Source organism: Palaemon carinicauda, chromosome 42 (assembly GCF_036898095.1).
Source record: "Palaemon carinicauda isolate YSFRI2023 chromosome 42, ASM3689809v2, whole genome shotgun sequence".
NCBI classification, from domain to species: Eukaryota; Metazoa; Arthropoda; class Malacostraca; order Decapoda; family Palaemonidae; genus Palaemon; species Palaemon carinicauda.
The window spans coordinates 60,827,104-60,840,347 of NC_090766.1; the positions used below are offsets into that span (position 1 = coordinate 60,827,104).

Here is a 13,244-nt window from a genome sequence, read left to right on the forward strand (position 1 = left end):
CTGCTCTCCGCCTAAACTAAAGCGTAACACAGGCTCCGAGAGTCTTATTGTAGGCAAGGTTTTGCAGTCACAGACGTTACCCTCGTCTCTTACCGCACCCATTCCCGTTGATCCTAAATGGGTTGTACGGCAAGACATGCAGAATAAGCTTGCCTCTCTTATGGAGGACTATTCTGCTGAGCAGGTTCACGATGATCCTCGCCGCTTAGCTGATCGAGATCCTGGCCGTCAGCCGCCCAAACGAGCCTTTGCTCGTCCTGTTGACATTGACGTTACAAAGTCACGTCAATCGTGTTTTGTAGAGCCTCACTCGATGCAGTCCCGTGTTGACTCTCAGCCGCTTGTGGACGTTCAGCCACTGCCGCTTGCTCTTGTTGACGTTCAGGACGTTCGCCAACCAGCATAGTTGACTTGTTTTGACGTTGAGCGTCAAGCACCGCAGTCAATAGTTGTTTTGACTTCTCAGTCTAGGCAGTCAAGGCAGTCTCGAGTTGACGTCGAGCGTCCTCCCGCACCTGTTGTTGTTGCTGGTCAGTCCTTTAAGCAGTTACATGACATAGCATCCTTGACTGCTACTGTTGCTCCTTTGCGTGTGGACTCTGCTTGTCAAGCATTGCCACCACGGCAGGTCTCTCCCTTGCTTGAGACTCGGCAATTGTCGGACAAGGTTCCTTCAGATGAGGAAGTTGCTGATCCCCCTCCTACTGATATTCCCTTGAGGACTCTGTCAGACGGAGAGGAGCCTAAAGCTGCTCAGCCCTCTATGGACTTTAAATAAATCATGCTGATTTTTAAAGATCCTTGTCCGGATCTTTTTGTAACTGCTGCTCCTCGTTCGCCTAAACGTCAGAGTTTACACTAGGCCTAGCTACTTCGAAGCCGTTGTTTTCTAAGCTAGTGCTCTCTCGCTCTTCTAAGAGAGCTTTACGTTTGCTAGGCGACTGGTTAATCACCAGGAGGAGTTTGGGGGAGACAGCCTTTGCTTTCCCTACTTTTAAGCTGGCTTATAGAGCGAGAGTCTGATATGACACGGGAGAAGTTCTCGGCTTGGGAGTTCCTACCTCTGCCCAGATAGACTTCTAAAACCTCATAGACTCTCCCTGGCGCCTGGCCATGAGACGCTCCAAGATTTTATGGTCGGCTTCAGAGCTAGACCATCTCCTGTTAGGAGTTTTTTCGAGCGTTTGAAGTTTTGCTGTACAATTATGTCATGCATAAACAAGGCTATCAGGGATGGCTCCAATAATCTGACAGCCACGTTCTCTGCAGGAACAAGTCTACAGGGATGGCTCCAATGATCTGGAAGCCATGTTCACTGCAGGAGCACGTAAGAGGCAAGTGCGCTCAATGTGTTCATTGTCAGACAAACTTCACGATGAAGTCTACCAGGCTGTCTTGACAGCATTAATGGAAGGCGACTGGATGGTCTCTCTCGACCTTCAGGAGGCATACTTCCACATTCCTATACACCCGGATTCCCAACCGTTTCTGAGGTTTGTTTACAGGAATGTGGGGTACCAGTTTCGAGCCCTGTGCTTTGGCCTCAGTCCTGCTCCTCTCGTGTTTACGAGGCTCATGAGGAATGTGGCAAAATCCCTCCATCTATCGGGAATCCGAGCCTCCCTGTACTTGGACGACTGGCTTCTCAGAGCATCGTCCAGTCTTCGCTGTCTGCAGGATCTACTTTGGACATTGAGTCTGGCCAGGGAGTTGGGACTTTTGGTCAACCTAGAAAAGTCCCAACTGATCCCATCCCAGATTATTCTATTTTTGGGGATGGAGATTCGCAGTCCAGTTTTTTTTTTTTCGGGCTTTTCCGTCTGCCACCCGAATAGAACAAGCCCTGCTCGAAGTCCAACTAATGCTGAAAAGAGAACGTTTGTTCAGTCAGGAGTTGGAACAGTCTCGTAGGGACTCTCTCATCCCTGGAGCAGTTTGTCTCGCTAGGGAGACTACGCCTTCGGCCTCTCCAGTTCCATCTAGCCTCTCACTGGAACAAGGACAAGACGTTAGAGACGGTATCATTCCCAGTCTCCGAACCAGTAAAGGCATGCCTGAAATGGTGGGACAGCAATATCAGTCTGAGAGAGGGACTATCCCTAGCAGTTAAGAACCCAAACCACGTGTTGTTCTCAGACGCGTCGGATTTGGGTTGGGGTGTGACCCTGGACGGTCGGGAATGCTCGGGTCTGTGGACCTCAAGTCAGAAGAGCATGCACTTCAACGGCAAGGAGCTATTAGCAGTCCACTTGGCCTTGATGAAATTCGAAAGCTTTCCTCGAAACTAAGTGGTAGAGGTCAACTCTGACAACACCACAGCTTTGGCTTACATCTCCAAGCAAGTAGGCACACACTCCTTCACGCTGCTCGAGATCGCAAGGGACCTTCTCATATGGTCAAGAAATCGAGGCATCTCCCTGTTGACGAGATTCATCCAGGGGGACTTGAACGTCTTGGCAGACTGTCTCAGTCGGAGGGGTCAGGTGATACCCACGGAATGGACCCTCCACAAGGACGTGGGCAAGAGTCTTTGGGCTACTTGGGGTCAACCCACCATAGACCTCTTTGCCTCCTCGTTGACCAAAAGGTTACCAATCTATTGCTCTCCAGTCCTAGATACAGAAGCAATCCACATAGACGCGCTTCTACTGGATTGTTCTCATCTGGACTTATATGCATTCCCACCATTCAAGATAGTCAACAAGGTACTGCAGAAGTTCGCCTCTCACGAAGGGACAGGGTTGACGTTGGTTGCTACCCTCTGGCCCACGAGAGAGTGGTTCACCGAGGTACTTCAATGGCTGGTAGACATTCCAAGAAGTCTTCCTCTAAGGGTAGATCTCTTACGTCAGCCCCACGTAAAGAATGTTCATCAAAGCCTCCTCGCATTTTGTCTGACTGCCTTCAGACTATCGAGAGACTCTCAAGAGCTCGAGGCTTTTCAAAGGAGGCAGCCAGTGCGATTGCGAGAGCTAGGAGAGCTTCTACCTTCAGAGTATACCAGTCGAAGTGGGAAGTCTTTCGAGATTGGTGCAAGCCAGCATCTATGTCCTCTTCCAGTACCTCTGTAGCCCAATCGGAGATTTTCTTTTACATCTGAGAAATGTTCGCTCCCTCTCAGCTCCCACGATTTAGGGCTACAGGAACATGTTGGCTTCGGTCTTTCGTCATAGAGGCTTAGATCTTTCCAACAATTAAGATCTCCAAGATCTTCTTAAGTCTTTCGAGACCTCTAAGGAACGTCGTTTGGCAACTCCTGGATGGAACTTAGACGTGGTCCTAAGGTTCCTCATGTCAGACAGGTTTGAGCCATTACATTCAGCCTCCCTGAAGGATCTCACCCTCAAGACGCTTTTCCTAGTGTGCTTGGCTTCGGCTAAAAGGGTCAGTGAAATTCATGCCTTCAGTAAGAACATCGGCTTTTCTTCAGAAAAAGCCACATGTTCACTTCAACTTGGTTTCCTGGCCAAAAATGAACTGCCTTCTCGTCCTTGGCCTAAGTCTTTTGATATACCTTGCCTGTCAGAGATCGTAGGCAACGAACTTGAAAGAGTGCTGTGTCCAGTTAGAGCTCTTAAGTTCTACTTAGCTCGTACTAAGTCCTTACGAGGTGGATCTGAGGCATTATGGTGCTCAGTTAAGAAACCATCATTGCCTATGTCAAAGAATGCTTTGTCATATTTTATCAGACTTTTAATACGAGAGGCTCATTCTCACTTGAATGAAAAAGACCGATGCTTGCTTAAGGTTAAGACGCACGAAATAAGAGCTATAGCAACTTCCGTGGCCTTTAAGCAAAATAAATCTCTGCAAAGTATTATGGACGCGACCGTTTGGAGAAACAAATCGGTATTCGCGTCATTTTACTTAAAAGATGTCCAGACTCTTTACGAGGACTGCTACACATTGGGTCCATTCGTTACAGCGAATGCAGTAGTGGGTAAGGGGTTCTACCACTACATTCCCTTAATTCCAATATCCTTTTAATCTGCTCTTGAAATGTTTTTTAATTGGGTTGTACGGAAGGCTAAGAAGCCTTTTGCAGCTTTTTTTGATTTGGCGGGTGGTCAAATGTCATTTCTTGAGAGCGCCCAGATTAGGGGTTTGATGAGGTCCTGTTGTATGGGTTGCAGCCCTTAATACTTCAGCTCCTGGAAGTCTTTCAGCATCCTAAGAGGATCGCTGGGCTTCGTGAGGAAGACGGACTAATAAGGCAGAGTAATCGTCTAAGTCAACTTCCTTACCAGGTACCCTTATATATTTGGGTTTTGTTATGATATAACTGTCAAAAACTCTAAGCATATACGCTGTAAACTTCATTAACTCTGGTCTCTACCCACCACCATGGGTGTGAATCAGCTATTATATATTCACCGGCTAAGTTTAATATTTAAAAATGATATTTTGATTATAAAATAAATTTTTGAATATACTTACCCGGTGAATATATAAATTAAAGGCTTCCTCCCCGATAGAGACCCAGCGGGATGAGAAAAATTGGGTCTGTTTACATGTATATGCGGTATCTGGCCGATAGTTGGCGCTAGTGGGCACACCCGCAACCTTCATAGCGATCGCTCGCGAGTTTTTGTGTGTTTTTCTGTCGAGCCGCCGGAGGCTCAGCTATTATATATTCACCGGGTAAGTATATTCAAAAATTTATTTTATAATTAAAATATCATATTTCTCTACTGTCTTCTCCAGAATTCTTGTTTCTTCCCCTGGTTTACTTATTCTGTGATGCACATCTCTCATCATACCATCATCTATGGAATTTTACTTTTAAGTTCTGTTTTATTTCTTTTCTATTCTATCATCAATTGCTAATATTTACTTTCAGACCTTTTTTTTTTTTTATCTACCACCTTCAAACTTATATACCATTTTATCTAGATTCTTTTCATTATCATCGTTAGCAATTGTCATCCATTCCACACCAATTTTATCCTGACCGTTCACTAACTTTTCTCATATTTTGCAATCCATAAATACATAAAACAGTAGTGGTGACATATACATCAATGTGTTTTAGTGACTCGTATACCTAATCAGTTATTATCCCATCTCCAAGGAACATTTTCTAATTAAAACTACAGTTTTTTTAAAGAATTTATTTTGTGATTATAAGAATATATTTAGAGTACTTGGCATCATTGGAACACTAAAATCAATTATCACAAATTACAACCACATGTAATAAAAACTGTATCCCAGAAATTATCTCCTGTATTGTAATGCATACAGCTAAGTTTTGCAATATCCCCCCCAGAAGTTGCTGACTTGTAAGAGGTTTACATTACTTATGTTGTTACAGTACAGTAAATGTTAACTTATCTATTACAGTCTTACTATATTTAGCAGTACATTATCTGTAACAATATTTGATGATTGTCTTCAAGAGATTAAAGTTATTGTTATATTTATACCTTAAGATTACTGTATAAGAAAATGAAGTTTGAATGTGATAGTTTGACAGTCACCTGAAAGATCAGTCATTAAAGTAAAACTAGAATTTATTAGCCAAAATTCATTTCCTGACTGAAATTTTTCACTTTTTACCAATGACAATGGACTGGAAAGGAAATTTTAAGTTTAAATTCATTCTGATGAGGTAATACTGTATTTTGTAAATATCATTTGAGAGAAGTAAATTGCCACTGTATTGCTAAGTGTCTTCATTGTATGAATACTGTACTATCAAGTTTGAAAAGAAGCACTGTTCATTCAGGAGGTGATGGCTATTATTGTATAAACACTTTCAAATTCATATAGGTATTCTGTGTAGGAAAAATGTCAAGGCATAAGTTGATGCATGAAAGTTAAATAGTTGTGTTTTGTTATACTTGACAATCATTCTGGAGTTTTGAATTTCAAAATAGAAAATTTCTAAATATCAGTGGCTCTGTAGCCTGGATGACTTTAATTTCTTACAATTTGAGCTTAAGAGTAAAATGAAAGTAAGAAAGAAAAAGTTTAAGATATATTAGCTTAAGAATTCATAACATATAGAAAATTAGATTTCTTTCTAGTTCTACCCTTCACTTTGTGTATGTTGATGGCTGATGCTGTCATATCATAGGAAGCTTAGTAATAATTTGGACCAGGTCTTCTGTCATCGTGGTAAGGTCGTGATGGTTGCCTGAAAAATTAAGTCACTTGAAAATAGAATTATATTCAAGTTATGACAAGTGCACTAATGTATTGACAAAAACCAACAATTGTGAAAGGGATATTACACTACAGTATTGTTCTTTAGAATTTTAGTACTGTTGTTGTAAACCTTCCTGAAAGCTGCTTAATGTATACAAGAGGTCTCATGTTTACTATAAATATTTGAGACTTGTTGACTGAGAAATTTACTGAAAAGAGAATTATACACAAAACTTGAAAAGCATTATGACAATGTAGTTAACCGATACTCACATTCCATGAGGTCTGCTGTTGCGGTAATCATCGTAGTATGGGTTCATCCTGCGCAGTAAAATAAAAGCAAAACCTGACGAATTACAGTACAACCACACACAGGCTTTTTGGTACAGAAAATCCATTCTCAATATTTTTTTCAAGCTCATAATACAGTCCAGAAAAAATGCAAGCAGGGTGTCCCCAATTCAATCCTCAAAACATCCCAACAAATAATTGCTAAGCAGAAATACTTTGCTCATCACACCTAAAAGCACTCCCAAGTCAAGCTTATTCTGTTTAATCATGTACATCTGTGAAAGATAGCTGATTTTACAAAATGTTTTTTGTAATTCCACTCCGTTAAAGGAGTAATTATTTTTATGACTGAAAACAAAACTAAAAAATCTACCATCTAGTGAAGAATATTTAATTCCCAATGCAGTACACTAAGACCCACAACCCCATCCCTTGGGACGCGGCTGAGAATTTTGCCGATAATAGATGAAATACAGTACTGTACATTACTGGCAATATCATTATTGCATACTCTCACCTATACTATATGTAATTTATCTTTTTTAATACATTCTGCACTAAACTTCATTAAAGAAAAATAAAAATACAGTACTGTACTGTATTGTATATTGCTGTAGTATATATGCCATTAGTATGATGATAATGGGAAAACAGTACAGTATTAAGTATTTTTAAGTTTATAAACTGTCTTTCAAAAAGATCTGCATACTGTAGCAGCAAATAGCAACAAAGCTAGTACAGTATATCCTTCACTACCACTGACATTACAGAGACTAATGAATGAGCTGCAAAATTATTTGGATATCAACGGTTGTGGGTTTTTGTAGAATAGTAAAGTAGCTATGCATTTATTATTTTCTTAGTATGTGATTAAGTTACGGGACATGTAGTGTAGCATATATGGTGATATCTTAGCCATGTAATTATTGCATATTAATACACAGAAAATCAAATATTAAATTATATCTATGTTTTATGAATTTTTCCAAAGATGAAAACATTTAAGTATGCACCAGGGAATGACTTCATAGTACTTTTTAAGTTTAAATTTATTATGATTACTAATTCAAAATAGAGTATTTGACTCTGAATTCATATGACAACCTCAAGAGATCAAATGATTAAATATAACATGAGGAAAGTACTTCGAAATACCCTTGTTGCCAGAAGACAATGTGATAAAAAGAAAAATCCATTTTATATGCAACCATTATTCTCTGTGATATTATTCCTTTCTTAATAATGTGTTGTTAAGATGTAAGAATTAAGTTGTTTGTCATGATCTGAAATAACTGAAGCCAATTGAGAAGAATATGCTCATGAAAGGAAGACTTAAATTATTTACAGTATTTATTTTATGTTTCATCACTGTCAGAGAGAATACTAGGTAAGATATAAGGTTCCAGTAAAATTGTGATTAGTATCATGTTTTGTATAATATTTTAAGTAGAGTATCCACATGTAGTGGTGCTATTCTCAGTAATTTAGTCAAATTGTTTTTGAATAATTGAAATTTAACTAGAATGATTTATCATCAATGTGGGGTTTATTGTCTCGATAAAAAAAATAGTTGTTTGTACCGAAAACATTCAGGTTCAAAAGACGGTAACTACATATCTTAGAAACAGACCCAACTATTCAAGTAACTACTAATAAAATCCTCAAAAAATCCCATGCTAAAAGCCACATTAAACACTTTATAAACAAAAGCAACTTACCTATTCTAAATTAACACTTTGTATTTATTTAGTTGTAGTAGTAGTTGTACACATAGTAGAAGTGGTAGGGGCAATAGTGTTTTATCTTTGAAACAGCTCCTTGTCTTATGCTAAGTAGTTTTTATATTTCTTAGGAACGAGATTTTGTTTGTACAATGGGTCCTGTTGTCTTTTAGTTCATCATAGTAATAATTCTAAGGTTTGAGGTTTCCAAATTAATGTTCAGTTCCCAAAATGGGAAATGCAAAAGCTAAGTTTTTTCCTTTTTTTTTCAATGTATTAGGGCATTTTTTGCCCATTTGTTGTAAGTAATAGAAATTTAATGAAAGGACGTGTGTCTATATTTCACGATCTTTATCCATTTCTGTGACAAAGCAAATTTGATATGGTCTTGAATTTGTGTTTTGCAATCCTCTATTCATCTCTGCGTATTTGTGTCATTCGTTTATTTTTTGTCTGTAAGTTCATTTAATTATCCAAACAAGGCTATACTTCATTTAAATTTATGTCCTGGTGTAATACTTTCAACTTACCAGAATGCTACTCAGTCCCACTCACCGGAATATTTTATACATCGATACTTTCCTTGGCGTAAAACAAATGAAATCAGTCTTGAAAGTATGTTGGTGAATGGGTACATGCAGATAGATGGTTGTATGTGGACTTTAGTCTGACTATTTCCTTACCTCTCCATTCTGTAATCCCCTCTGGGTTCCGGCCTTCGGTATGGGTCGTTTCTAGCAGCATATGGATCTCTGAAAGTTCAGTGGCTTTTGTTAGTTAGGGAAATTTGAAGTGTTATGGAATACGTTGGATAACTTTTGCGCGTATTCATCTCTTTACCAGTTATCCATACTTTCGAGCAAATGTATTCACTTTCCTGCATGTAAGCTCTTTTTATACATACATACATACATATACCAAAGGCACTTCCCCCAATTTTGGGGGGTAGCCGACATCAACAATGAAACAAAACAAAAAGGGGACCTCTACTCTCTACGTTCCTTCAGCCTAACCAGGGACTCAACCGAGATCAGCTGGTACTGCTAGGGTGCCACAGCCCAACCTCCCACATTATCCACCACAGATGAAGCTTCATAATGCTGAATCCCCTACTGCTGCTACCTCCGCGGTCATCTAAGGCACCGGAGGAAGCAGCAGTTCCTACCGGAACTGCGTCACAATCGCTCGCCATTCATTCCTATTTCTAGCACGCTCTCTTGCCTCTCTCACATCTGTCCTCCTATCACCCAGAGCTTTCTTCACTCCATCCATCCACCCAAACCTTGGCCTTCCTCTTGTACTTCTCCCATCAACTCTTGCATTCATCACCTTCTTTAGCAGACAACCATTTTCCATTCTCTCAATATGGCCAAACCACCTCAACACATTCATATCCACTCTAGCCGCTAACTCATTTCTTACACCCGTTCTCTCCCTCACCACTTCGTTCCTAACCCTATCTACTCGAGATACACCAGCCATACTCCTTAGACACTTCATCTCAAACACATTCAATTTCTGTCTCTCCATCACTTTCATTCCCCACAACTCCAATCCATACATCACAGTTGGTACAATCACTTTCTCATATAGAACTCTCTTTACATTCATGCCCAACCCTCTATTTTTTACTACTCCCTTAACTGCCCCCAACACTTTGCATCTTTCATTCACTTTTTGACGTACATCAGCTTCCTCTCCACCATTTGATGGAACAACAGACCCCAAGTACTTAAACTGATCCACCTCCTCAAGTAACTCTCCATTCAACATGACATTCAACCTCGCACCACCTTCCCTTCTCGTACATCTCATAACCTTACTCTTACCCACAAGAACTCTCAACTTCCTTCTCTCACATACCCTTCCAAATTCTGTCACTAGTCGGTCAAGCTTCTCTTCCGAGTCTGCAACCAGTACAGTATCATCCGCAAACAACAACTGATTTACCTCCCAATCGTGATCATTCTCGTCTACCAGTTTCAATCCTCGTCCAAGCATTCGAGCATTTACCTCTCTCACCACTCCATCAACATACAAGTTAAACAACCACTGTGACATCACACATCCCTGTCTCAGCCCCACTCTCACCGAAACCAATCACTCACTTTATTTCCTATTCTAACACATGCTTTACTACCTTTGTAGAAACTTTTCACTGCTTGCAACAACCTTCCACCAACTCCATATAACCTCATCACATTCCACATTGCTTCCCTATCAACTCTATCATATGCTTTCTCCAGATCCATAAACGCAACATACACCTCCTTACCTTTTGCTAAATATTTCTCGCATATCTGCCTAACTGTAAAAATCTGTTTTTTCTTTGATACAAAATTAACAGACATATATATATATATATATATATATATATATATATATATATATATATATATATATATATATATAGTATATATATATATATATATATATATATATATATATATATATATATATATATATATATATATATATATATATATATATATATATACAGTATATATATATATATATATATATATATATATATATATATATATATATATATATATATATATATATATATATATATATACAGTATATATATATATATATATATATATGTATGTATAGAGAGAGAGAGAGAGAGAGAGAGAGAGAGAGAGAGAGAGAGAGAGAGAGAGAGAGAGAGAGAGAGAGAGAGAGAGAGAGAGAGATGGATGTATTGATCAGTCAAGAATGCACCTCTTGTGTTCCTTAAGTATTGAGATTTTCTGGTAAGATAATACAATATATCCATATTAGAACATGTGTAAATGAAATAAATATATAAACACACACACACACACACATATATATATATATATATATATATATATATATATATATATATATATATATATATATATATATATATATATATATGTATATATATATTTGAATGTGTAAGCGTGCTTGTGTGTGTACAATTTAAACGAAATTATTTCTAAATATTTTGTATAAGAGTGTGGCTGTTCAGTCATGACAATTATGATGAAATTCTAGCATTGACACAAAGCATCGCAAAGGTAAGCAAAAATGTAATTGCCTTAAATAAAATAGGCTCTTGACAAACAACAGTATTAGCAACAAAAAAAATTTAATTCTGCAAATAGAAAGCAAAGCTCTTAGGGAGATATGCTCTGTACGTGAGCAGTTCTTATCTGACTGCATTGAGATAAAATGGCCTCAAAAACACTGAGACAGGGATAATGAATTATCATAAACATTTTTTATGATTTAATCTCTGCACTCAAGATCATGCAAGAAAAAGAAGAAGCAGTTAAGTAGATGTCACTCGGGATGATAGTGACCATCTCATATCTGACAAACATTAATATAGAAAGCCAATATATGTTTGCAATGCAGATATTCATACATTGTATTCAGAGATCTGCACCAAGCCTCTTATATTCTATAACATCTTACCTTGTGATTCTCCATCAGGCAAGTGCCCGTGCCGCAATAGAGATAAACCAAACAAATACTTGTGAGCATGTTTAAGAGTAGACCCAAAGCAAACCATGTCTTTAAATCTGGGTTTTGTGTAGACTTTGCATAAAGCTCAGAATCACATCGGCTGAAAACACAGAAGCTCAAAGCAGCAGAAGCTTTGTAGCCTTATATGTAGCTTAGTCTGTAAATTTATAAATTATCATGCATCCAGACACACGCATACACACACACACACACACACACATATATATATATATATATATATATATATATATATATATATATATATATATATATATATATATATCCAGACACACACACACACACACATATATATATATATATATATATATATATATATATATATATATATACATATATATATGTGTGTGTGTGTATGTTAGTGTACACAACCAGTCAAAATGGCATCTCAATATTTAGGTAAATATGTACACGCACACACACACACACAACCCTTCCCACCCACCTTCCTAATTACAATATTCTAGTTTGGGCAATTTGTGGGAGACTCGTTTTATGAGTGGTTATCTCGCAGAAAGTATGGGTTACTAGTGCTATCGGTACACCTCATGCAGCGCACTGTTTGTTTTATATCTTTCTAATTTACCTCAATTCCCACTTTTCTTTCTTATTGCTGTCCAATCTCGCCTGAGTTTTACTTCATATTACAATTGCTGGATACTCTCCAGATGTCACTTAAATGCTGCATGACCTACCAGGCTCCAGTGTTGGGATATATAGCTCAAATTCATAATTTCACTCTCTGTCTCCCCCCCCCCTCTCTCATATCCATTCTGATCATCATCATCTCCTACGCCTATTGACGTAACGGGCCTCGGTTAGATTTCGCCAGTCGTCTCTATCTTGATCTTTTAATTAAATACTTTTCATATACTCTCATATCACAACTGTTGTCAGTTCTTTCAACATTCACATATATTCTTGGCAGTGGTAAGCTACATGTCTGTTCTGGACCTGATCTCTCTTCTCACAGGCAATGCCGATGATAATTCTCTCAAGCAAGTACAATATCTCAATATGCTCCAATCCACACTTATTTAAAAATAAAAAAATGAGAATCCCCCCAAAAAGCACCAGTATTCAATTCAGCCTTGTTGTAATCATAAACACATACCTATTTTGTGGATAGTTATCACTGGCCTCTGGATCTTGGAACTTTCTGCGTAGAATTATCAGCCATTACAGTTTTTGTATTTATTAATATAGGGATATTAAATTCTAATGAATCGGGATAAAAATTGAGAGGTAACCATTTTTTCCATTTAGAAAATAAAATTGCAAATAAATTTAATTTTCTTTGAATTAGCACTAACCAGTGAGATTTCTGTCGTGTTTCTATATGTTTTTGAAGTCCAGTGAAGTTTTAAAATTTGAATGAAAGCCTACTTTTGACAGGAGAAATAATAATAGCAGTGGTTCGGTATTGGCTTGACTTAGGGAAATTAAATATGTTGATTTATTCATCTATTTAATTTTTTGGATGCTCTATACCTATTCCAAAAGGGGGTTGAAGTTCATTTCACCTTTGTAAAGATTGGTAGCCCACCCCCATGAAAAGGGACA

General features: G+C 38.2%; 1 protein-coding gene across 4 annotated transcripts in view; it reads right to left on the bottom strand.

Annotated features, from left to right (window-relative positions):
• Positions 1-5,965: 5,965 nt before the first annotated feature.
• LOC137633222 (uncharacterized) overlaps positions 5,966-13,244 on the bottom strand; it is a 17,718-nt gene continuing 10,439 nt past the window's right edge. The window contains exons 4-7 of one of the 4 annotated variants that reach the window (XM_068365391.1): positions 12,796-12,840; positions 8,846-8,914; positions 6,424-6,471; positions 5,966-6,139 (exon numbers count right to left, since the gene is read on the bottom strand). In XM_068365391.1, the coding sequence (XP_068221492.1) occupies positions 6,085-6,139; positions 6,424-6,471; positions 8,846-8,914; positions 12,796-12,840 (217 nt within the window). In that variant the 3' untranslated portion in view covers positions 5,966-6,084. The remainder of the gene's footprint in view (positions 6,140-6,423; positions 6,472-8,845; positions 8,915-12,795; positions 12,841-13,244) is intronic. The other 3 variants (XM_068365392.1, XM_068365393.1, XM_068365394.1) reach the window with 3 other exon arrangements.